This window comes from Bombus fervidus, chromosome 8 (genome assembly GCF_041682495.2).
Source record: "Bombus fervidus isolate BK054 chromosome 8, iyBomFerv1, whole genome shotgun sequence".
NCBI lineage: Eukaryota > Metazoa > Arthropoda > Insecta > Hymenoptera > Apidae > Bombus > Bombus fervidus.
In genome coordinates, this window is record NC_091524.1 from 6,574,660 (window position 1) to 6,601,574 (window position 26,915).

Sequence of the window (26,915 nt, forward strand, 5' to 3'; positions counted from 1 at the left end):
TTGCATATTTTTTATCAACGTACTCAATAGAGTATAGATAGTAGTTATTAGTAAAAAATGTACTGATATACTGCAGAAAAATGACAGTGAATAAAAAGATTCTGTCGTCAATGGACTGCAATAATAATTCGTCGTGTTACATCGGTTTCTTGCGTCTCGTGTAAAAGGGAAAATAGTTTTTTGTTTTGTAATACAAATAATGTATCGTAACAGTCAGAATATTTAAATGCCAGTATCGCAACGTCCGTAATGAGTTATATAATAAATGTTACGACAGTACATAGGAGCATAATGTTTTATTTTGATGCGTGTGTGATTGTGCCTTTGGTCCTTAGGTCAAATAGGCTCTAGGCAAGTCTATTAAACATAGAATAACAGTCATTATAGATAATAATTTATAAACTTCAGATGCATAATTATATCTTCTCAATATATTATACATTAATAGAATAGCTTATTTAAAGTATGTATATTTATGTATATATGTATATATATTTTTTTTCTTTTAAATACATACTATATACGATTCCTTTCTGTGCTTTTTAAAACTGTGTTATACATTGAAAGCTAACGCTGCTTAAATATTAAGACGTGTTTCGAGTCGTAAGAGTTTAAACAACACATTTTTCTCTATAGTCATCATGTCATCTGCCTTCTCTTTCGTTTCTCTTTTTTCTTTTATAATAATTTTAATAATTTACACGATCGCGATACAAAGGATAGATCGTCGATTAACATTCCCTTCAATCTCGAGATTTATGCATGTAACATTTGTCCAATGATTCCGCTATATAAATAAAATATCCATGTTTTAATCTTGCAATTATTACAATCGTATAATAGTACATTTATATAAGTTACGCTAAGAAATTATCATATATACAATTAAAAATTGTTAGGAAATATTCTTTTAAATAAGTTAAATTTACATTGTATTACGATCCATGAAAACATTTATTTCTTGTAGCTATTCAAATCGGCAGACAGACGGGCATAGTTTGCATTTTCCCAAACAAGTACCCCAATTTTGCACCTTGTCCGAATTTCCAATGATTCGAATAACAACAAGAATTTGTTTCTTCTTTTAGAATCTGTGTATGTGTGTGTATGTGTGCAGTTCATCATCAAAAAACGTGACACGAGTGTTGCTGACCTATCAAGCGGTATATTGCGCGGATAGATATACAATCATCCTAAAGCTAAAACGAACTGCCAAGTGGCGAGTTATGCAAAGTCACCGAACATCTGCTCTTTTTCGATTCCATCTCGCGTATCTGTTCCATATTTCAAAAGTGTCTATCAAATATATATCGCCGTAATGTTTGGTCGGGCCTGCATCTCAGACGAATATTTTCTTTTACGATTTCATCTTTTCTTTTCTTTTTTTTTTTTTTTTCTGTTTCATTGCTTTTGTCCATATTGTTCCTGTAAGCGTTTGCTCCTTCGTTAGTTTTCTCTTTCTGTTTCTTTTTTCGCTTTGAACAACACGAGAAAGGCGTTGTACATGGACGGGTTGGCTTAGTGAAGACTAGCGAAGTCAGCTAGTCGGACTAGCGACGACATACGTTATTTAATCGCAAGATTAAACGTAAATATATAAGGCAACTTAATGCAACCGAAAGGCAAGCAAATCCGAAGCGTAGGCCATGAGTGTGAGAGTAAATTGTCGTGCATATTTTTCATGTGTTTTCACCAAGCACCGATAGAACAATTCGCTATATTATTTGATATAGACGCGAACAGGATCTATATCGATAGATAGATACTCTTCATTTTTTGATTTTATTTTTATTTTATTTATAGAATTGTCTCGTTTAACGTTCGAGGATACGTTAAATCAGACAAGACAGGTGCTTTCTTCGATTAGTGCTAGAGAATTTTCATAATTTTTTTATAATTGATTTTTTTCTTGTTTTATTATGCACGATTAGCAGATGACGAAGAATTTCTTCTTGTTCCAATAATCGCCCACGAGACCCTTATTGCTTCACTGTTCTCGCCTTTCTTCCATCATGAATCGATCGACGATCTTCTGCATGGACTCTCGCAATTCGTCTGGACCACTGGCGGTTCCGCTGGTCGTTGTGATTACGTGTACAGTTCTCGTTATTCTGCAAAGGAGTGAATTTTGTATTATTTATTATTATTAAGTATTGTTTATCTTAAACACAAAGTCAAACTAATGACATGAAAACGAAAAATAATTATCGCAGATATTATTATTGTCTCGATCATGTACTCCTAATTAGAATTTTCTAAATCTACCACATACAAGTAAAAGTTATATAGAAATATTTGTAAATTTCTATTTAATTCGTATGACGTTAAATATTGCCATATAAAATAAACGTAGAGAATATTTTTCTACTTCATAGGAAATTGAACGTGGTTTTAAAATGTTTTCGACGTTCTTAAATTATATTTCAAGAAGGATATATTAAACTTATTCAATTGTAGATATTGAACTAATTCAAGTTATGTAACAACGAATAAAAATGATTTTAAATTAGATTTTAAATATAAATATTAATAACACTTTCAAATACAGTGAATTTGGCCCAGTTCGACTGGAAATTTGTTTATAATGATTCCTTTTTATAAATACCTTTCCTGAGTTTCAGGGTCCTCTTCTGTCGTTGTCGTTTCCATGTAGGATGGCTCGCTAAGTTGCAAAAAGTCAGATTCTGCGTAACAAATGAGAATTTATGAAAAGACATGTCCCTGCGTGTGGGATACAATATCTTACTATTTTAGCGGTTCACATAGATACAAGTACCAATCGTATATATCTCTCAATATTACATCATGCCCAAAACAAGGGGTAATACTAGACACATATAAAAAAAGTAACAACATCGCTATACATTTGACGATACATAATATATAATACGCATTTTCACTCAGCCAACTATGCAACCGCTTTTCTTACATTTCACGTACATTATCTCAATTCGTTATAAATATTTTACGTATTCATTTAATGGTCGTGTTTAACGATGTTTCAGTTCATAATGTCTGCCACAGGAAGTGAATAATATATCAATGAAATTATACTTTGATGAAATATAATATTCGACTCCCTATATGCTCGATTATGAAATACTTTACGCATGCGATCTACGATTATCAGAATAATCTTGATTTGAATTCTCCTTCTTCGAATTTCCATTTCGTCACATGTAGTACAAGTACTATGGCACTAATAGCAGCGCTCGAGAGTCTATATAGATTAATTTGTAATCATTAAGTATGACATAATTACTGAGGCACGTTTAAAATATTTCTCACAAGATAGGTTTCGATTCTTTGGATTTTTCATTGGTGAAAATCCTCGTGTTCTGAGAGTAATAGAAGCAAGACAATCGTGTTATATTTTTACGTCACGTTACGTAACAAAATATAACATTTATAAATTAATAACTAGAACATTTATGTGTATTAAACACATTCTATTATATAGAATGCAACAAAATACGATTTAATTAATGGTTTACTTTACTCGAGGATATTTCATAGAATACTGTGCATCGATTCTACTACATAAACACATATTTTTGAGGTAAACGCTGTGTTGTAAAAAAAAAAAAAAAAAAAGAAAGAAGACAGACTATTCAAATAAAGCACACACATTACTTCGATTCGATTACTTCAGAATCCCTTGGACTTTCACTGATAAAGCAAAATGAAAAGAAACCTTCCTTGTAAGCAGGACTGTGCTGCACGCAGCGAGCTCGTGTGAAGCGCTGATAAAAGCTACTGAATAATAAAGCGTTTAGCAGTTAGTCATAAGATATATAAGTACTAAAACTTTCCGATACAACAGAAGAGTATTCACTACGGTGAAAACTGAAATGGGGATTTCTTCGGTGGAAAATAAGTAAGATTACGTTTGTAAGGATAAGTCTACAAGTCGTATATTCTAAAAATCGAGTCTATCGAGTCTTGACCAAACGCTACCCTACGTAAAAGGATACTAATTTAATCGTCATGAAACTATGGAGATACAGAAACTCTACGTCAATACACGCTATGTCGAACAAATTTTTAGACGAAAACGATATATTACTCGTTCGTACTGTAAACATTTTTCTAAAAAAATCATTTCCAATGAATAAAGAATCAGTATCAAAGTATATTCGAAATTCCAACGACTAAAATAGAAAAAAGTATTTGCAAATTGTACACTCGTCGACAGTTCGAGCTTTATCATCGTATCAACAGTATTGTACTTACAATTTTCGACCGAGGAAAACGCTCTCTCGTTTTGACCGTAGCTCTTTGAAACACCCTGTATATAGTGGCAATAAGTTTAAAGGGGCGCGTACTAACTACATCAGTTAGTATTGTTAGACGAACGGTCAAGTGTTACTGCAAGTATTATTACGGTTCTGGATTTATGAGCTTTCTTTGGAAACGGAATGAGAGAGAAGCAATTTTGTGCATTCTCATATATTTGCGTTCCTCCAGCACTTTTCTTCCAACCATTTCTCTTCCTTTCAAAGGCATATTTTACGAATAGGAAGATTTGTAGATTTATTATATTTGTACGTCCTTTTAAATATTTAAAACACACGTATTCGAATATTTATTTCAACGTTTAAACGGATGAATATCTCTTCTAAAGTAACTTCTTCGAATTTGACAAATATGGATCTTTTATTTAATATGCTAGTCGAAGAAAACTAATTAATTCGACGATTAAAAAATCTCTTGGACATAAGTAATTTTTTAATTTATAGATCCCCTATTTTTGATTTCTATTAAGAATAAATCATATATCTATATTTGCAAAACTGAAAATTAATTTGTTTTTATTAATTTCAAATGAAAGTTTCTGAATTAAGATATAATCCGGTTGATTAGTAAACACATTACACTTTTACAAAATTATAAAAATATTTATATTGCATAAAATTTGTATCACATTTGCAAACGACTGCTTGACTTTTTTCAAAAAATTTGATTGCTCGATTACGAGTGTAGAAAAGCGAAGGAAATTTATTTCGCAGTTTACTTTCTTACTAAAATTAGTCGCGCTTCTATCGTTAATTATCGAAGATCAATCTTTAAAAACAGGCGAAATTATTTGATCAGAAGAAAAGTACAGGATCGTCACAAGTGCCGTGTAAACTTGCACAGAGTCACGTCGGAAGTGCATTTGACGAACGAACACGATTAGTGCGGTCGTTCAGCCATTAGCATAATAACATTTTTGCAAACTCTAAACATAAAGGTTGGAGCGTTTCCAGTTTCACACAGGTAAGAATCTAACTCTAAGATAAACATTCTGCATTGACAAGCTGCATCGATCCGTACGAAAAGTACCTTTCGAAGCGGTGGAACGTTCATTTGGAACTCAATCTGTCGAGCGATCTTGTATGGTGTAAAATGGTTTCGTGTTCAGACGCACGTGTACATAGATAAAGGTTACTTACATGACGATTCGCCTAACAATCCTAACGTGACTAAAATATACGATTTGTTGGTCCCTCTACACTTTAGCTTTATCTTGAGTTGCTTATTGTCAGAAGAGCTAGAAAGGGTAAATAGTGAAAACTATAGGACGCATGAAATTAATGTGAGAATTCGAGCTCTATTATTTTAGTTTTTCTTGGGTACGTGCATCAGGCGTAGAGAAACGCTATTACGTGGAGGGATGAAAAAGTGGAATTATTGCCTTGTAAAACGCTGCAAGAGACAAACTTAAAGATTGGTATAAAATGCGATAAAGTATCATGCGAGGTGTCGATTATATTTTAAATCATGCAGCATTCGATATGTCGCGTCGATAGGATCAATCAAACGTGTGAGAAAAAAAAAAGCTTGCATACGAATCCTTTTGAAAATTTATACTTTCTCTATTACCTGTTTCGTAAGTACATGTACGATGCTATATTTCTCTTGAATATCATACCTACGTGATGATTATCATTCTTGCAATTACATGCTCTAGATATTAAAAGCTAAACCAACGTAGTAGAAAATTAGTTTTAATAACTGCAGTTATTATTTATCTACGGTTTCTCTAAAATTAGCATTAAATCGTGTGCCTGTATTTATCCCATTGTTGCTTTCAATATTACTATACGGTATATTGAATAAACATATATGTAAATCGTCAATATTCAACTTCTCTGGGACTGTGCATACTGTAAAAATATCATTTGTTTCTTAAAACACTGTGTCTAGAAATGTGTAGTTGGAGGGTTTTTTTTTTAAATCCTAAGCCTATACATATATATGAAATGTTGCTTTATAAATATTTATCAAACACTAATATCATATTCTGTTAATTATGGTAAAATTATAGACAAATGAAAACGAATTTTCTAAATTTTATATCGCGTGACAAAACGTTATATTACTATAATTATTTATTTCTTTTCATCGAGAATTGCATCGAGAATCAATGTTTTATTTACAGCGACTTTCAGTTATCATATTATTATTATCATATTATTACTTACAATATTTGAATAAATTTAAGGATAGGTATAACATACAAACAAAGAATTTTAATTCCACGTATTTGCTAGACAAGTACTAACATCGAAATACTATAACGTGACAGCATTTGAAATGTTATGCGTCTTTAAAATCGTTTCACCCTTACTATTAACAGAATAAGTATTTAATGTTTAATCAAACATTTATGAACTCTAAACAACCTACTTGAAAATATTAATAAATTAATAATAAACTGATACGGAGGTATCAACTTTGTAAAACTTAAACTTCATAGTAATTTATGGTGTATCTAGAAATTTATATATTTTAAATCTTTCCCAATTCAAATTCCTCATAATAGAAATAAATAAAATGAAGGGTAAATCGTACCCAGTTTGCCTCGGGTCATTGTTAGAGAGGGTGTAGATGGCACGTTGGAACGTTCGTGGCTCCAAGACAAGAATTATTGCTAGTAGGACCACCAATGTAGCGGCAGCTACGCTCATCCAACATGCGCAGCCCGCTCTACCGGAAGTCTTCGTCCTAGGTGTTCCCTCAACTGTACTTCGCCGTGTGCTCGAGCAAACCGACTGTATCGAACTGTCTGTTTCTGTCGCTTAAACATTACGTCCTCCTATGAATTTTTTGCTATCCGATTTGCATGTATACTCTTTTGATAAATTGATTCGACTGAATTCTGCGATCCCACGCCGTGATTAGTATGAAGAAACAGCGGGCGAAGTATGCGAAGAGAATAGCAGCGATCATCGCGTCGATGTGTTCGATCGATGCTTTTGATTTTTTGTTTTTGTCACATGACAAGGATATTTCGTGTTTTTAAACATCGATGACCCGAAAGCTGAGAAACTTCCGCGTGCGTTATACCTCTTGTTATTGACGATAATTATGTCCTTTTGAGGATTAATTATTGTAGACTCCGGGTTAAATTTACCCCAAACGTAAAGCTTTTGTTGATGACTTTGCGAAGCCAAAACGAATTTTTTTAAAGATTTGCCACTGAATTTTTTTAGTGGATTGTTACAGATATTTCACATATATGAGGTACGATATAGCCAATGCGTTATAGAATCACCCAATTAATGCGACTTCAAGGCTGATAGTAAAAGATCTGGTAGATTTTTATCGCGTGAAATGATTAATATTCGTCGTGTAATTCTTGACATGTTGAAAAATTTTGGGATTAAATGGAAAATCCTGTATATGTGATCTTTAGTACGTGTACCATCGCTATTTCGTTTTGTATTAATGGATTGGTATAGATGTATTATATTATCGATGTGGAATTTCGTAAAAGATATCGGACTGATTCAATCTAAAAAGTAATATCATATCTTTGTATTAGTACGTATGAAGATATTTTCAAAATTTAGTATATTTAATTACATTTATCAAGAAACTTATATTTTACAATTTTGAAAAATTTTTATTTCGATATTCAGTTTTGAATTTTCGAAAGTAATATGTAATAACTTTTGCCTTAAAGATATATATTTCTCTATAGTAACTAAAGATAATATAAGGTAAAGTTTCCAATATGCATAAATACTTTCAATTTTTTAATTCGTTTCTCTCTTTCTCTACAAATAAATTAAAATACGATATTTCTTTTTATATATGTGCAATTTTAAAAATTCGTCGGGTACAATTATTGACCACGAATGACCATCAATGTGAAAAGTATGCTAGTCCCAGAAGCACCTGATTGCAACTTTATCCGTTCAACCAAAACCAACGATAGGGGGGGAAAAATTAGGATAAAACTTCTCTTTCAACGAAGCACATTGAATCGATCACCAACAACCCTATGATGTAATACTCGCCCATGATAACTTCACGAAGAATAAAAAAACCACACACGTATGCAGATTTTACGACTGCATTTCACAAGCTTTGTTTTTCCTTGCGAATGGTTATCATCGTTTTATACGGTCAATATTCTTCCACCTTGTGCAAATACACCTCGAGTTACAAATGTTATGCAAGCTTAATATCATGCAACGTCGTGTGCAAATAAAGAAAAAAAATATATATATATATTAAATTAGCCATTGACACAATTTTTTCGCAATTTATCAGCAAGAAAACCATATTCAATTATCTTCTTTGTCTAAAAGTCCATTTTTCCATTTAGAACTGACTTAATTTCTTTTAAAAGTAATAATTATATAAAGTATCTATCATTTATATAAATTTCGAATGATTGAATATCCTTAAGTTTCCAAAGCCTTTAAAATATACAGTTTTCTATAGCTCGTCCTAACATTTTCTTCGTAGTTAGTACATCCTAATCTATTTCTTTTCTAAATGTTAACACTTATTCTTAATTCGAAGAAAATCGTACGAATCGTACGTCTAGAAGGCCTGAATTAGTAAGTACGAACTTTGCAAGCTAAACCGAGATTGGAACAAAAACGATAAACAGGTGCAGTTGCATGCAAACAAAGCGTGCCACAATAAAAGCATACAGAAGACCGCAAAATTCACGTTCTCGGATCTGACTGTCTCTCGGGTAACTTGGTTAGCGGGATATGTACATTGCTTACTTAGAAGGTTAGCTGTGAGTGCGGTACCTTGGTCGTCCTCCAACGGGGACAGTTCCGCACCTTCGTGCAGTGCTACATCAGACCCGCTGGAACTGCCCAATGTACACCTCTTGCTTGGAGATCTTCTCCTCGATCGTGGTGAATCGTCACTTTCAGTATCGCTGTTTAAATCATGCCGCGAGCTACCATTTTTAGTATACATGTCGCCGTTACCGGAACTAGGCGACGTGTCTTGAGAGAGTTGGCTCTCCCATTGCTCTACTTTTTCGTCGTTCAGGAACGAACGATCTGTCAGACTGCCATGGGCCCATGGCTCAGACATCTCGGTAGTGCTCTTTATGATCTTTGCCGATAGCTGTTCGATATTGAACGGCAAACTATCACGGCTTTTTACAACTGGTATCGGTACATCACCGTAATCGCCACTAGCCGCCATCGCTCGTACGATTCGTTCGGTTTGTTCCGTGTCGATGGATTCGGTCGCGAAACACCGTACAGTCGTCACCGTCTTCGTCACGATCTCCCTTGAGACCACTTCGTCTGTGACGCTTCTCTGAACCTTGGATATCGTTGTACGAGTCGCGCTATCGTAACTGCTTGGCAAATTCTCTACAATCGTCGTCTCTGTCGTCACAAATTTATCCGGTCTGGATAAATCTGTTTCGTTATCTTCTTTAGTCGTGACTGTCACGGTTTCTACTTTCTTTACGGTTTCACCTATCTGTTCAAACTTCTCAGAATCGAATAAATTGTCACGCGTATCTGCTGTTACAGTCGTAGGTCTTGTTTCGTCCGATACTTCGGGTTTTACCGAATCGCTCTTCTCCTTATCTTCTTTCAGTTGTCGCGCCTCTTTCTCACCGAGCGGCTCCTCTGACAACTCCTCGAGCAACTTGTCAGTACGTTCTACTAGATCTATCGATCGCGTGGCGAGTGAATCTATCGTCACTTTTGGCTGATCGTCGTCTGACTTTAATGTTTTACGTTCCTTCGACTCGGTACTTGTTACTGTTTTGCTCACCGTCGTTTCGTTATCCATAGATTTCTTTACTTTCACCGGTATTTTACTTTTTGGGCTGCTTTTCTCCGGGGAATGCCCTTCTCGGAGCGGCTTCGATTGCTCGTTTGTTTTATACTTGAGACTGTACGGCCTGCAGTAGACTTCGGAAGCTTCTCCGAACTCTAGATCTGTTTCGATGGACGACCTGGTAGAGTGTCGCGGGGCGGGAACAGGTTGCTTTGTTGGAGCAGAAGTAGCATGCCTCTCTACAGTCCCATCAATCTCAGCCGAATCATGCCCTGACCCATCCAAAAGGACATGGACAAGAACAGGAACAAGGACATAAAGCACATTGATACACACTAAGAATTTCAAGTCTAGCCCAGCTGCGACAGTTGGACTGAAAGATTCAGCGTGTTCTGGTCTCACAAACGTACTTGTGTGTACGCGCATACACACGAAACTCGTGTGCCCACACACGCATGCATATTTTACCGCATTATATGCCTGTGTGTGTGTGTGCAGCACACGTCTACATTTAGTATTTAATTTAGTTAGTATCAATACTGCAACAGGATTAGTATGTTTATAAAAACACTCATCATATATAAATAGTGTCTAATCGTGGCGCCTGAATCTTACTAAAACGTACCCTGCAAAACAACTACGTTTCATAGTATCAGAACAAAAAATTAAAAAGGAATACTTCTTATTTCTCTGTTTCTTTTCAATCTTTAGAGTTTGCGGGGAATCCAACTTAAGAAGCGTGATTCTTGTGAACTGACTAAAAAGCGATTACTTCTTGTAACAACGAAGAGAATCGGTGTAATAAAGATAATAATTTTTACTTACCAAACTAAGTAAATATAAAAGAAAAATTCTCTAAGCTACTTCGTCTCAACTAAACATTTATTTATTCGACATTGCTATATAGAAGATAGATCGAAGGCGTCCCAAGTATTCAAATTGTCGTACAAAGAACAGAACTTTTACCGTTACTCGATGACGTTTACTCTATTATGCCGCAAAGAGGTATCTATTTAGTAAGAAACGTGCGCACAATATTAGTGTGAAAGCGTCGGCAGGTGCTAACTATGGAAGATAAAGCTAAATATAAATGAGGGCACCAAAATAGATTCTGCTAACGTATTGATCTTGGGCCTGCGATCTGTGTTCGTGACTTTTTATACTTTCTTTGGCCATACGTTACCTGATTTTGTCGATGATCGTGCTTGATCGGCTAGACTCTGTGCACGTCTTGCAGCCTCTTCGGTAACATCTGAAAAAGTAGATAAACGTGATGTAAGAAAACGGATAATGACAATTTAAACATTGAAAGCAATGATTTGACAAAGATTAGATGAATGATGTTTTCCCTGCATGGCATACCTCGGTTCATGCTTCGCTAGTTGTGGTTTCCTGTTAATTCAATGAGATATATTACTATATAATAAATATAAAGTATGATACGTATTTATGTTATGCTATAACAATAAAGAAATGAATAGTGAGAAATATGGTTTTTGTTGCTTTGGACCGATAATCTCATTATCGATGGATAATAAAACATTTGATCGTGGATAATATTAAAATATAGCATAAAAAACCTGGAAACATGCATTAAAGAAATGTTAAAAAAGTTAAAACGCACAAACTGAAAATAATAACAGCAAATAAATAGAAATAATGTAAACACGTTGTTTTGCATATGTCTTTTACTACGGTCGATCACGTATTTTCTTTTCGTTTAGATTTCTCATACTATAAAGTGCATGTATTAAATCGATAATTGCATAAACTGTCTATACATGTGTACACTAAAAGTATCGAAATGTATGCGAAACAGATTTTAAACAAAACCATAAGTCATAGTATTCTTATGTTATTACTGAATCACGTATTCGTGATAAACATTATTCTTTTATTTTTGCAATGAGGATAAACAACACGTTGTTTCACTTTATAGTACGTTCGACGTTCTTGCTTTATAAAAGATCATATAAACATTAGTACACTAAAAGTGATTGAGATCAGAAGTGTTAGAGTTCATTATGAATGACAGAGTGCAATGGCCTCTTTGGCCATTTTGGTATGACTACCAAAACATAAGTTATAGAAAAGCGTCAACTTAATTAATCATGTTACACACAGCTGGTATGTAATATGGATAACGCAATTATTGCAAGATACCTTCGATTCTACTGTCAGTGTACTCGGCGGGACTGGGTGGTGGGGTCGCTGCCGTCCGCACAGACTTTCTTACGACTGTGGTGACGGTCTGTCGTGTGTGAGGCTCGAGGTGCTCTACTTCGCTAATCACGTTTACTATTCTAACCGTACTACTGGAACTATCCGACGAACTACTGGAGCTAGTTAATCGGTCTCTCGAGGAACTAACTTTTTGTGGAATGCGAGATATTTTCTTGGATATCGATTCGCTGACACGATCATCGTCTCTAGTGCTTACATCGGACAGTCTGATCTGTGCCTCGGAACCTACGCCAAAAATAGGATCGTGTGTACCGAAAACTAAAGGGGGAATAATTTCTGTCGTAAATTTCATGTCTCTTCCATGTTTCGAAGTTCTTGATTCGGGCTTCGGTTGCTTGGCGTACATGGTGTCGACGTTTTCGTACAAATGAACGTCTTGAAACTGTACTTTGTCCCACGCTGCATCGCGCTTCATTTCTTCTAAAAATGCAGCTACGCCGCTTTTTTGTTGGCTGCTATCTACGACGTACCTTTGTTCTATTTGACTCGGTAACATTTCATCGAGAGATCTTTCGGTATCATACACCTTTTCGCTAACAGTCCTGCCAGTATCCGATACCTTCTGTACACCCTCAGACACCTTCGTGCTGACTATGGTTTTAGTTTCTTTTACGCCAGATTGAAATTTGTCTTTGGTAACTCTCGCATCTGCAACGGATTTATCCACAGCAGCATCAATATCTTTTATTTTTCCAGACGCAACCTCTCGGGCACGAGCTTCTTCCTCTACGGCCTCTTTTTTCGTTCCATCAACGAACTCTTTCATATCGCCAGATACTTCATCCGCAGCGTGTTTTGCGCTTTTAATGAGGCCAGAAAGGAAGCCTCCACTTTTTTCCTTGGCCTTTTTACCCTCCTTCGAAGCTTTGTCTTTCGCTGTTTTTGCTCCATTCACGATCGTGTCCACTCCAGATGAGACTTTTTGTTTTACGATAGAAGTGTCCTCCTTAACTTCTGTGACCAATTTTTCTTTCGCTGCTTTTGCCCCATCGGCCGTACCCTGAACAGCTGTTCCTACTTTTTCTTCCGTTTTCTTAATCGCATCAGTAGCTTGAACGCTTACAGCTTTGCCAGCATCCGATATAGCATATGCAGCGCCAAGTATATTTTGACTAATTTTGTCCTTCGCATCCCTTGCAGTAGTTGAAACTTTCTCTCCAATATCTTTTACATCCGTAACTACTTTATCCTTAGTTGCCTTACCACCATCAGCGACTTCTCGCACAGCAGTTTCTGCTTTTGCTTCTACGCTTTTCGCTCCCTCGATAACTTTATCGCCGCCAATTCTACCAGCATCAGATACCTTTTGCATAGCACCAGTTACTTTTTCACTAACTTTATCCCTAGTGTCCTTTACACCGGCTGTAACTTTGTCTTTGGTAACTTCCATACCAGCAACAGCTTGTTGTTTTACCGTGTCAACTTCTTTTGCTTTGCTAGCAAGTGCTTCACGAGCATGCATCTCCTCTTCAGTGGCTTTTTTCTTCGTCTCATCAACGAATTCTTTGACATCTTCTGAAACCTCATCTGCTGTGTGTTTGACGCCTTTGATCAATCCTGACAGAAAACCACCGGCCTTTTCTTTAGCTTTTTTAACTTCCTTGCCAGTTTTATCCTTTGCAGCTGTTGTGCTATCCACCACTGTGTCTATTCCAGATGTTATCTTTTGTTTTGCCATTTCAGTCTCTTCCTTGATCTCTTCAGCAACCTTATCTTTTGCGGCTTTCGCGTCGTCAGCCGCGCTTCGCGCAGCTGATTCTACTTTTGCTTCGGTGTCTTTGGCTCCTCCAACTATTTTATCAGTAACTGCTTTACCAATGCTAGTAACCTCTTGTGCATCCTCGGATACTTTCTTGCTTACCTTGTCTTTGGCGTCTTTGGCAGCGGTTGTAACCGCATCTTTAGCATCCTTCGCGTCAGTAACTACTTTATCCTTAGCTGTTTTAGCACCTTCAGCAATGTCTCGTGCGGTTGCTTCTGTTTTTGCTTCTACTATTTTCACTCCGTCGATAACTTTTCCACCTACAGTTTTGCCTACGTCTGATGCTTTATGTACGCCTTCAGATATTTTCTCGGAAACTGAATCCTTCGTCTCTTTCACAGTAGTTTTCACATTATCTTTTACTGATTTTAATTCCGCAGTTGCTTTATCTTTAGCTGTGTCGATGTCTTTCGCCTTTTCTGCTAGCGCTTCGCGTGCGCGAGCTTCTTCTTCAGCAGCTTCTTTCTTGGTATCATCAACGAATTCTTTGACATCTTCCGTCATTTCATCCGCTGCGTGTTTTACACCCTTAAACAAACTCGAGAGAAAACCGCCAGTTTTTTCCTTAGCTTTCTTAGCTTCTTTTGCAGCCTTGTCTTTTGCTGATGCAGCAGCGTCCGCAGCTGTGTCTACTCCGGAAGAAACTTTTTGTTTTATGGCTTCAGCATCTTTTTTAACGTCTGTCGCTACTTTGTCCTTAGCTGTTTTCACACCACTAGCTATATCGCGCGCTACTGCCTCTGTTTTATGTTCAGTTATTTTAACACCATCTACTATTTTCTCTCCTACCATTTTACCACTGTCTGAGATTTTTTGCGTACCTTCAGTTACTTTTTCGCTGATTTTATCCTTTGTACCTTTGGCAGCAGATGCCGCTTTGTCTGCAGCATCTTTCACATCCGTTACTACTTTGTCCTTCGCTGCTTGTGCGCTGTCAGCCACATCATGAACTTTAGTATCTACTTGTTCTTCAACTCGTTTCACGCCATCGATTACTTTCTCGCCAGTAGCTTTGCCAGCATCTGACACTTTTTGTGCAGCTTCAGATACTTTTTCACCAACTGTAACCTTAGCATCTTTTACAGCAGTTGCTACTTTGTCCTTTGTATCCTGTATTTCTGTAGCTGTCTTGTGTTTTGCTGCAGCCATTTCTTCAACCTTCTTTTCCATTGCTTCATGGGCACGAGCTTTTTCTTCAGAGGCTTCTCTTTTTGCTTCTTCGAGAAAGTCCTTAACGTCTCCTGAGACGTCATCAGCTGCCTGTTTCGTACTCTTAAACAATCCAGTTAGAAAACCGCTACCCTTTTCTTTAGCTTTCTTAGCTTCTTTGGTTGCTTTGTCTTTTGCCGCGGCAGCTCCATCTACAATTGCAGCTGCTCCTGATGAAACTTTTTGTTTTACTGCTTCAGCATCGTCTTGAATTTCCTTAGATACTTTGTCTTTCATTTGTTTCGTCTCAGTTGCTATTTCATGACCGACTATCTCAACTTTATCCTTGGCTTTTTCTGCTCCACCTATAACTTTGTCTCCAACAGCTTTACCGGAGTCCGCTACCATTTGTGCACCCCCAATTACCTTCTCAGAAATTTTATCTTTAGCGTCCTTTGCGGCTGCAGCAGTTTTATCTTTAGTATCTTTCACATCAGCTGCTACTTTATCCTTCACCTCCTTTGAGACATCGACTATTTCTCGAGCTGCACTTTCGGTTTTCTCCTCAGCCTGTTTCACTCCATCAGCTACCTTTTCAACAGTAGCGTGACCTATGTCTGATACCTTTTGCTTGGTATATGATACTTTAGCAAACACTGTGTCCTTGGTATCCTTTGCAGCAGTTGTAACTTTATCTTTTGCGTCTCTTAATCCTGCAGCTGCTTTATCTTTCGCTGCGTCAATATCTTTTAATTTCTCTGCTGCTGCTTCACGAGCACGGGTTTCCTCCTCGACAGCTTCTTTCTTCGTTTCATCTACGAATTCTTTGACGTCTTCGGACATTTCATCTGCTGCATGTTTTACACCCTTAAATAAACCAGAAAAGAAACCACCAGTCTTCTCCTTAGCTTTCTTAGCTTCTTTCGCAGTCCTGTCTTTTGCTGCCTCTGCACCTTCTACGATTGCATCTATACCAGATGATGCCTTTTGCTTTACTGCTTCAGCGTCTTCCTTGACTTCTTTAGCAGCTTTGTCTTTTGCTGCCTTTGCGCCATCAGTAATACCATGAGCAACAGTGGCCGTTTTGTCTTCAACTTTTTGTACCCCATCAACAATCTTCTCGCCAATGACCTTAGTAGTGTCTGATACTTTTCGTATTCCTTCTGATACTTTTTCTGTGACTTTATCTTTTGTGTCCTTTGCAGTGGTTGCTACTGTCTCCTTAGCATCCTTCAGGTCTGAAGCTACTTTGTCTTTCACTAGTTTAGCTTCATCCGTTACTTCGTGAGTTGCTGCTGCTGTTTTATCACCAATAGCTGCACCAGCATCTGATACTTTTTGCAAGCCACCAGAAATTTTCGCCCCAACATCATCCTTTGTGTCTTTGACGGAGGCCACGATTTTATCTGTTTTGTGTTTAATTCCAGTAACTGCATTATCTTTTGTTCCAGTCATATCTTCGATCTTCTTTTCCATTGCTGCGTGTGCAAGAGCTTTTTCTTCAGAGGATTCCCTCTTCGTTTCTTCGAGGAAGTCCTTAACGTCTACAGAAATTTCATCCGCAGCGTGTTTTGTTCCCTTGAACAATCCAGAAAGGAAACCGCTACCTTTTTCTTTAGCTTTCTTTGCTTCCTTAACAACTTTGTCTTTGGCAGCTGGTACAGTATCTGCTACTGTATCTACTGCTCCTGATACTTTCTGTTTCACAGTTTCAGCGTCATCGCGAACTTCTTTAGACACTTTCCCTTTTACTTCTTTCGTCTCAGTTGCTATTTCATGAGCAACTGCTTCAACTTTGTCCTTAGCTTTTTCTGCGTCATCTGCAACTTTATATCCGACAGCTTTACCAGCGTCTGAGACCTTTTGCGCACTCTCAACTACTTTCTCAGCAATTTTGTCTTTAGTATCCTTTGCAGTCGCAGCAGTTTTGTCTTTAATATCCTTTACATCAGTTGCCACTTTATCTTTAACATCCTTTACATCGGTCGTCACTTTATCCTTCGCTGCTTTTGCATCATCTGCTACTTGGTGAACGGTAGCACCTGCAACTGTTCCAATTTGTTTGATACTGTCTGTTACTTTTTCGCCGACAGTTTTGCTAGTATCGGATACTTTTTGTGCAGCTTCAGAAACTTTATCGCCAACTTTATCCTTGGTGTCTTTTACTCCTGTTACCACTTTGTCCTTCGTATCCTTCACAACTGCGATTCCCTTATCTTTCGCTGCGTCAATGTCTTTTAATTTCTCTGCTGCTGCTTCACGAGCACGAGCTTCTTCCTCGACAGCTTCTTTCTTCGTTTCATCTACAAAGTCTTTGACGTCTTCGGACATTTCATCTGCCGCATGTTTTACACCCTTAAATAAACCAGAAAAGAAACCACCAGTCTTCTCCTTGGCTTTTTTAGCTTCTTTCGTAGCTTTGTCCTTAGCAGATGTTACACTATCTGCAACTGTATCTACTCCTGAAGATACTTTCTGCTTTACAGCTTCAGCATCTTTCTTAACATCCGTGACTACTTTATCTTTTGCTGCTTTTGCGCCACTCGCTACATCTTCTGCAACTGCCTCCACTTTATCGTCAGCCTTTTTAACACCATCCATGATGCCTTCTTTCAATGCTTTACCAGTATCTGTCACTTTTTGCTTACCGTCGATCACTTTTTCGCTAACTTTGTCCACTTTGTCCTTAGCAATCGTCGTCATTTTATCTTTAGCGTCCTTAATCTCAGCAGCGGTCTTATCCTTTGCTAATACTACGCTGTCAGCCACATCATGAACTTCAGTATCTACTTGTTCTTCAACTCGTTTCACGCCATCGATTACTTTCTCGCCAGCAGCTTTGCCAGCATCTGACACCTTTTGCGCAGCTTCAGATACTTTTTCACCAACTGTAACCTTAGCATCTTTTACAGCAGTTGCTACTTTGTCCTTTGTATCCTGTATTTCTGTAGTTGTCTTGTGTTTTGCTGCAGCCATTTCTTCAACCTTCTTTTCCATTGCTTCATGTGCGCGAGCTTTTTCTTGAGAGGCTTCTCTCTTTGCTTCTTCGAGAAAGTCTTTAACGTCTCCTGAAACGTCATCAGCCGCTTGCTTCGCACTTTTAAACAACCCGTTTAGGAAGCCGCTACCCTTCTCTTTAGCTTTCTTAGCATCTTTGGCTGCTTTGTCTTTAGCTACAGCAACACTGTCTGCTACAACGTCTATTCCAGAAGAAACTGTCTGTTTCACGGCATTGGCGTCATCTTTGATTTCCTTGGTTCCTTTATCTTTCATTACTTTTGCGTTCTCTGCCAATCCATGAACAACTGTGTCTGTTTTGCTTTTAGCTTTCTCCACACCATCTACAACTTTCTCACCAATAGTTTTGGTAATGGTTGATACTTTCTCTGCTCCTTCTGTTTCTTTCTCCGAGATTTTATCTTTCATGTCCTTTGCTGCAGTTGTTATCGTCTCTGTAGTATCCTTTACGTCTGCAACAACTTTGTCTTTCACTGCTTTAGCATCATCAGCCACCTTGTAAGCAGCAGCTTCTGCTTTAGCTTCTGCCTGTTTTGTACTATCTACTATCTTATCACCCACAGTTTTACCAATATCTTTCACTGCTTGGACGCCATCAGATACAGTGTCACCGGCCTTACCTCTGGTGTCTTTTACAGCTGTTGTTATCTTAGCTTTTGTATCTTTCACTTCCGCAACTGCTTTATCTTTTGCGAGATCGACATCCTTCAGAGTTTTCTCCATAGAAGCACGAGCACGTGCTTCTTCTTCAGTTGCGTCTTTCTTTGTTTCATCATAGAATTCCTTCACCTCTTCGGAGACCTCTTCAGCTGCGTGTTTTGCTCCTTTGAACAGGCCCGAGAGGAAACCTCCACCTTTTTCCTTAGTTTTCTTTGCTTCCTTCGTGATCTTTTCCTTTGCTGTGTCTGCACCATCTGCAACCGTATCTATACCTGATGAAATCTTTTGTTTCACTGCAGCTGTATCTTCTCTAACTTCCCTTTCCAGTTTTTCTTTCGCTAATTTTACATTTTCAGCTACTTCGTGAGCAGATGCTTTTGCTTTATCACCAGCTGTTTTTGCACCAGTTGCGATCTTTTCTTCCACCTTCTTGCCAGTGTCTATTACCTTCTGTGAGCTGTCAGCTACTTTCTCGCTGACTTTATCCTTAATATCTTTTACAGCTACTGCCGTTTTATCTTTCACGTCTTTCATATCAGTAATCACCTTGTCTTTAGCTGCCTTCGCACTATCATCTAATTCTCGAGATGCAGATTCTACCTTTTCTTCCGTATATTTTATTTCCGTTGCAACTTTATCCTTCGTGTCTTTCGTGGAGGCCATGATCTTACCTGTTCTGTCTTTAATTCCTGCAACTGCTTTAGCTTCAGCCACATCTTCGATCTTCTTTTCCATTGCTGCATGCGCAAGAGCCTTTTCTTCTGAAGATTCTCTCTTTCTTTCCTCAAGGAATTCTGTAACATCGACTGCAACTTCATCTGTTGTATGTTTCGCACCCTTGAATAGACCAGAGAGAAAACCGCCGGCCTTTTCTTTAGCTTTTTTAGCTTCTTTAGCAGCCTTATCTTTTGCTGCCGCTGCAGTATCTGCTGCTGAGTCTATTCCAGATGCTATCTTATGTTTTACTGCTTCAGTATCTTCTTTAATCTCTTTCGCTACTTTATCTTTTGTTGCTTTAGCATCTTCAGCCACACTTTTAGCAGCAGCTTCAGCTTTTGCCTCCGCATCCTTCGCTTGCTGAGCAATTTTATCAGTGACAGATTTGCCTGTATCTTTCATCTTTTCAACACCACCTGTAACTTTTTCACTTACTGTGTCCTTCGTATGTTTGGCAACTGTTATTACATTAATTTTTGCATCTTTTGCACCTGCTGCAACTGTATCTTTAGCATCCTTCGCTGTCGCCGCTGCCTTTTCTTTGGTTGTTACTACGCCATCAACCACAACATGGATCGCGCCATCCACTTTTTCTTCAATACGCGTCACTTCATCAGCTGTCTTTTTGCCAAATACTTTCTCAGCATCAGATACTTTCTCCGCAGCTTCCGATACTTTCTCATCTACTGCGTCTTTAGCATCCTTCACGGTAGCTGTTATTTTGTCCTTCGCGGCCTTTGCTTCTGCAACAGCTTTATCCTTCGCTGCATCAGCGTCCTTTAACTTTCCTGCCGCTTTCTCACGAGCACGAGCTGTCTCTTCTGCAGCCTCCTTCTTCCTTTCATCGACGAAGTCTTTGACGTCTTCAGAAACATCATCTGCCGCGTGTTTTGCGCTCTTGAAGATACCCGAGAAGAAACCACCTGCCTTCTCTTTTGCTTTCTTTGCGTCCTTGCTAGCTTTATCCTTCGCAGCTGCGGCGCTATCTGCAACTCCATCCATAGCAGAAGATACCTTCTGCTTCACAGCGTCGGCATCTTCTTTAATTTCTTTTGCAACCTTGTCTTTCGTTTCCTTTGTACCATCACTTACTCCCTTCACTGCTGCCTCAACTTTCGCTTCTGCACCTTTCACTCCTTCAGCTACTTTGTCACCAACTGTTTTACTGGTGTCGGCTACTTTCTGTGCACCTTCAACTACTTTATCGCTGACTTCATCCTTGATGTCCTTTGCAGCAGTTAGAACTTTTCCTTTTGCGTCTTTCATACCTGTAGCAGCTTTGTCTTTCACCTCCTTTGCTCCATCGACTACTCCACGAGCTGCACTTTCAGTTTTCTCTTCAGCTTTTTTCAGTTCATCACTTACTTTTTCACCAACAGCTTTTCCTGCATCTGATACCTTGTGCGTAGCATCAGACACTTTTGTGAATACTGTGTCTTTAGTATCTTTCGCAGCGGTTGCAAGCTTGTCTTTTGCATCTCTAGCGTCTGCAGATGCTCTGTCTTTCGCTGCTTCTATATCTTTTAATTTTGCGTCAGCAGCAGCACGTAGACGGTCTTTCTCTTCTGATGCTTCCCTCTTCGTTTCCTCAAGGAATTCTTTAACGTCGTCTGAAACGTCATCTACAGAATGTTTTGCACCTTTGAATAAACCAGACAAAAAGCCACCGGCCTTTTCTTTAGCTTTTTTAGCTTCTTTAGCAGCCTTATCTTTCGCTGCCTCTGCAGTATCTGCTGCTGTGTCTATTCCGGTTGCTATCTTATGTTTTACTGCTTCAGTATCTTCTTTAACTTCTTTCGCTACTTTATCTTTTGTTGCTTTAGCATCTTCGGCCACACTTCTTGCAGCAGCTTCAGCTTTTGCCTCTGCATCCTTCGCTTGCTGAACAATTTTATCAGTGACAGATTTGCCTGTATCTTTCACCTTTTCAACACCACCTGTAACTCCTTCACTTACTGTGTCCTTTGTATGTTTGGCAACTGTTATTACTTTAATTTTTGCATCTTCCGCACCTGCTGCGAGTGTGTCTTTAGCATCCTTCGCTGTCGCAGCTGCCTTTTCCTTCGTTGTTACTACGCCATCAACCACAACATGGATCGCACCATCTACTTTTTCTTCAATACGCGTCACTTCATCAGCTGCCTTTTTGCCAAACACTTTCTCAGCATCAGACATTTTTTCTGCAGCTGCAGATACTTTTTCATCTACTGCGTCTTTAGCATCCTTCACGGTAGCTGTTATTTTGTCCGTCGCGGCCTTTGCTTCTGCAACAGCTTTATCCTTCGCTGCATCAGCTTCCTTTAACTTTCCTGCCGCTTTCTCGCGAGCACGAGCTGTCTCTTCTGCAGCCTCCTTCTTCCTTTCATCGACGAAGTCTTTGACGTCTTCAGAAACTTCATCTGCCGCGTGTTTTGCGCTCTTGAAGATACCCGAGAAGAAACCACCTGCCTTCTCTTTTGCTTTCTTTGCGTCCTTGCTAGCTTTATCCTTCGCAGCTGCGGCGCTATCTGCAACTCCATCCATAGCAGAAGATACCTTCTGCTTTACAGCGTCGGCATCTTCTTTAATTTCTTTTGCAACCTTGTCTTTCGTTTCCTTTGCACCATCACTTACTCCCTTCACTGCTGCCTCAACTTTCGCTTCTGCACCTTTTACTCCTTCAGCTACTTTGTCACCAACTGTTTTACTGGTGTCGCCTACTTTCTGTGCACCTTCAACTACTTTGTCGCTGACTTCATCCTTGATGTCCTTTGCAGCAGTTAGAACTTTTCCTTTTGCGTCTTTCACATTTGTAGCTGCATTGTCTTTCACCTCCTTTGCTCCATCGACTACTCCACGAGCTGCACTTTCAGTTTTCTCTTCAGCTTTTTTCAGTTCATCACTTACTTTTTCACCAACAGCTTTTCCTGCATCTGATACCTTGTGCGTAGCATCAGACACTTTTGTGAATACTGTGTCTTTAGTATCTTTCGCAGCGGTTGCAAGCTTGTCTTTTGCATCTCTAGCGTCTGCAGATGCTCTGTCTTTCGCTGCTTCTATATCTTTTAATTTTGCGTCTGCAGCAGCACGTAGACGGTCTTTCTCTTCTGATGCTTCCCTCTTCGTTTCCTCAAGGAATTCTTTAACGTCGTCTGAAACGTCATCTACAGAATGTTTTGCACCTTTGAATAAACCAGACAAAAAGCCACCGGCCTTTTCTTTAGCTTTTTTAGCTTCTTTAGCAGCCTTATCTTTCGCTGCCTCTGCAGTATCTGCTGCTGTGTCTATTCCGGTTGCTATCTTATGTTTTACTGCTTCAGTATCTTCTTTAACTTCTTTCGCTACTTTATCTTTTGTTGCTTTAGCATCTTCGGCCACACTTCTTGCAGCAGCTTCAGCTTTTGCCTCTGCATCCTTCGCTTGCTGAATAATTTTATCAGTGACAGATTTGCCTGTATCTTTCACCTTTTCAACACCACCTGTAACTCCTTCACTTACTGTGTCCTTTGTATGTTTGGTAACTGTTATTACTTTAATTTTTGCATCTTCCGCGCCTGCTGCAAGTGTGTCTTTAGCATCCTTCGCTGTCGCAGCTGCCTTTTCCTTCGTTGTTACTACGCCATCAACCACAACATGGACCGCACCATCCATTTTTTCTTGAATACGCGTCATTTCATCAGCTGTCTTTTTGCCAAACACTTTCTCAGCATCAGACATTTTTTCTGCAGCTACAGATACTTTTTCATCTACTGCGTCTTTAGCATCCTTCACGGTAGCTGTTAGTTTGTCCTTCGCAGCCTTTGCTTCTGCAATAGTTTTATCCTTCGCGGCCTTTGCTTCTGCAACAGCTTTATCCTTTGCTGCATCAGCGTCCTTTAACTTTCCTGCCGCTTTCTCACGAGCACGAGCTGTCTCTTCTGCAGCCTCCTTCTTCCTTTCATCGACAAAGTCTTTGACGTCTTCAGAAACTTCATCTGCCGCGTGCTTTGCACTTCTGAAAAATCCTGAGAGGAAGCCACCGGTCTTTTCCTTGGCCTTTTTAGCTTCTTTTGCAGTCTTATCCTTTGTTGCTGCTGCACCGTCTACTACTATGTCTATTCCAGATGATATCTTTCCTTTCGCTATTTCAGCATCTTCTTTAATCTCCTTAGTTATTTTATCTTTCGTTGCCTTTGCGCCATCAATCACGCTTCGTGTAGCTGATTCTGCTTTTATCTCAACATCCTTTACTCCTTCGACTACTTTACCGGAAACTGCTTTACTAGTGTCAGTTGCTTTCTGCGTTCCTTCAGCTACTTTTTCACTTACTTTATGCTCCGCTTCTCTTGCACCCGTTATAACCGTATCTTTCGCGTCTTTAGCACCTGTTACAATTACGTCTTTAACATCTTTTGAGTATGCAGCTGTTTTGTCCTTTGCAGCTTCCACGCTATCAGTCACACCATATATGATAGTATCTACCTTTTCTGTTACTCGCTTTCCTCCATCAGCTACTTTTTCACCAACAGCTTTACCGGTATCCGAAACTTGCTGCGCAGCCTTAGATACCTTTCCACTAATCGCATCTTTAGTGTCTTTTACAACAATGGTGATCTTCTCCTGCCCTTGCTTTGCTTCTGAAACTGCTTTGTCTTTTGTTGAGTCGAGATCTTTCAATTTCTCCTCTACCACTTCCCGTGCACGATCTTTTCCTTCAACGACTTCTTTCTTTGTTTCATCAAGAGCATCCTTGAATTCTTCAGTAGCTTCATCTGCAGCGTGTTTTGTACCTTTGAATAATCCAGATAAAAATCCACCTGTCTTTTCCTTGGCTTTCTTAGCTTCTTTCGCAGTTTTCTCTTTTGCTGTCTCTGTGCTCTCCACAACTACATCTATTCCTGATAATATTTTCTTCTTGGTATCATCAACATCTTCCGTGATTTCTATTGTTATTTTCTCTTTCGCTTTCTTCGCATCGTCTACTTTGTCTGGTATATCGAATGATAGATTTGCAAGGTTTCTCGTATCTTCTAGGAATTTCGCAGTAGCTTCTCGGAGTGAACTATCTGGACTTGTTACTGGTTCTTGTGGCGGAGTGCTCTTTTCCCGGGACCTGCTTCGCGATGCTCTAGTCAATTTTGGACTTCGGAATTTGCTGAAGATTCCACTTCCCTTGTCTTTATCCGCAGAGTCTGCAGATTCATCAGGGGCTGTATCAGTTGTTACTTTTTCAGGAATTGGCTTCCAATCTTCATGATGCAGACTGTCTGCAATCTTTTTCGTGTCGTCCAAGAAACTGGCTGTCAATTGTCGTGTTTCTTCATCTCCACTGTCGAAGGATGCTTCTTTAGATGAATTTTTCTCTCTGGATGAACTTCTCTTTTTACTTTTCAGTTTTGGACTCTTGAACATACCGAAGAATCCACCGCTCTTATCTTTACCTTCCTCATCTACTTCCTTTTCATCTTCTTTTTGTTTATCCGGTGATTCTAGCTTTGCTTCTGGCTTACCGGTATACCTTTCCACGCTGTGTTCTTTCTGGTCTTTATGTTTCTTAATATCTGATTTTCCATTGATTTCTTTGTGAGGAGTACTTCTATCTGTGTCTAATTTCTTTTTTACTTCCGAGATATCATACGAGTGTCCGTTTATTTTATCTTTAGGTGTATCTTCCTCATAATGAACCGACGACGAAAACGTATGCAGGTCTTGTTTTGTGTCAACTTTAGGAGCAGAAGGAACAATCGTAGTTTCAGCAATCTTTCGTGTATCGTCCAAGAATTTCTCTGTGGCGATTCGAAGTTCTTCGTCACCGCTATCGAAAGATGCTTCCTTGCTTTTCTTTAACTTTTTCTCTTTCGATTTGGGACTCTTAAATATACCAAAGAAACCACCACCCTTCTCTTTCTCTTGGTCGCTTGCATCACTTGCCATGGTTCCAGTACGATCATCTGATTCTTTAACCATTACTTTCGGTTCCTCTTTCACCTCCCTTCTCTCGATTTGAGTCGAGCTCACTGCGATATCAGGTACGTGTACATTTAAATCACTGCGTCTGGAGTCATCTAAGAATTGCATGGTAGCCAATTTAACGTCAGGTAACGCGCTCGTTTCAGTAGGTTTGTAATCTACGTGTGTATCATACGAAACGAAAGTAGGTTGCTGCGTTTGATGTTCCGTAGGCACTGGTACTTTTATTTCTTCGTCGCCACTGTCGAAGGACGTGTCCTTCGATCCTTTCGACTTACTCTTCTTAAGTTTGGATCCCTTAAAAATGCCCGAGAGTATGCCTCCGCTCTTATCCTTCGATTTCTTCGATTCATCCTCTTGCTTCTCGTCTGGCTGTGTAGATGGATACTGAACATTGTAAACGGTCTCATAAGCAGATACTTGCTTATCAATTGCAGGTTTCGTTTCTTTTGGAATGTTAGTCTTGGCAACAGCCTCTTTCGGCAATTCTTGCTTCTGTTCGTCTTGTGGAACTTCTTTAGCTTTTTCTGGCAATTTTACATCTTGTTTTTTAATACTTATGCTAGGAGTTGTTAGTTTTTCATCAATTTCCTTACCTTCTTTAGACAGCATTTCCTTTTTGCTTATGATAATCTGTTTACCATTGGAGATCGTCGCTGTGTCTGTGGGTATCGTTTGATCTATCTCTTTAATCGTGATAGTCTGAGTAATCACTGGTAATTGAGTCTTATCGTCGATGGCTGAAACTATAGTTTTCGATGCAATAATCGCATCTCCCTTCCCATCGCGAATGTAACGTTGTTTAATTATCGGTGGTTCGATAACTGGCGTTCGATCGACAATTAGTTTTTCATCGGACTTAACGACCTTATCCTTAGGCTCTTTGTCAACGAATTGATCCCTAACAAAACTTTGAACTATAGCACCTCTTGCCTCTTTATTGTCCCGCGCATCATCATCACAAACCACCGACCACCCTTCCTTCGCTAACTTCTCCTTCTTTTTCTCTGCGTCTGCTATTACACCTGTTAATTAATTATTACATATTTTAGGCATCTGTAAACGTTGCAAAATAGGAAGAACACATTTGTTTGTTTTATTTCATTTCGTCATCATTAGTGTAAGCCGGCTCGCTCGATATTGCTCTTTGAGAACAGCGGTTAGACTCTCGTGTGGTTTTGTGCGTGGTACGTGTGTGCTATAGAGCAGCTATCTTTCCATCGAATGATTACACTTATATTTAAACAAATAACAATCTAATAAAAAATTAAAATAATAAGCATTAAAATGCTGCAAGAAACGAATTATGTATCCTTTAGAATACTCAAGTTTAATTTATGAATACATATCAATCGCGTGAAATCGACGGTGGTACATAACTTTAATAATTATTATTTTA

The 26,915-nt window shown here is 38.7% G+C and overlaps 1 protein-coding gene across 29 annotated transcripts in view; it reads right to left on the reverse strand.

The window, feature by feature from the left end:
* Nucleotides 1-281: 281 nt before the first annotated feature.
* Nucleotides 282-26,915, reverse strand: part of LOC139989615 (uncharacterized) — a 92,271-nt gene continuing 65,637 nt past the window's right edge. For 10 of the 29 annotated variants that reach the window (XM_072008043.1, XM_072008057.1, XM_072008056.1 and 7 more), the window contains 5 exons: nucleotides 12,202-26,541; nucleotides 11,222-11,290; nucleotides 9,012-10,310; nucleotides 6,838-7,063; nucleotides 2,606-2,684 (listed from right to left, as the gene is read on the reverse strand). In XM_072008043.1, the coding sequence (XP_071864144.1) occupies nucleotides 2,678-2,684; nucleotides 6,838-7,063; nucleotides 9,012-10,310; nucleotides 11,222-11,290; nucleotides 12,202-26,541 (15,941 nt within the window). In that variant the 3' untranslated portion in view covers nucleotides 2,606-2,677. Of the gene's footprint in view, nucleotides 2,112-2,605; nucleotides 2,685-5,435; nucleotides 5,534-6,837; nucleotides 7,064-9,011; nucleotides 10,311-11,221; nucleotides 11,291-12,201; nucleotides 26,542-26,915 lie in introns of those variants that run through there. The other 19 variants (XM_072008071.1, XM_072008072.1, XM_072008050.1 and 16 more) reach the window with 16 other exon arrangements.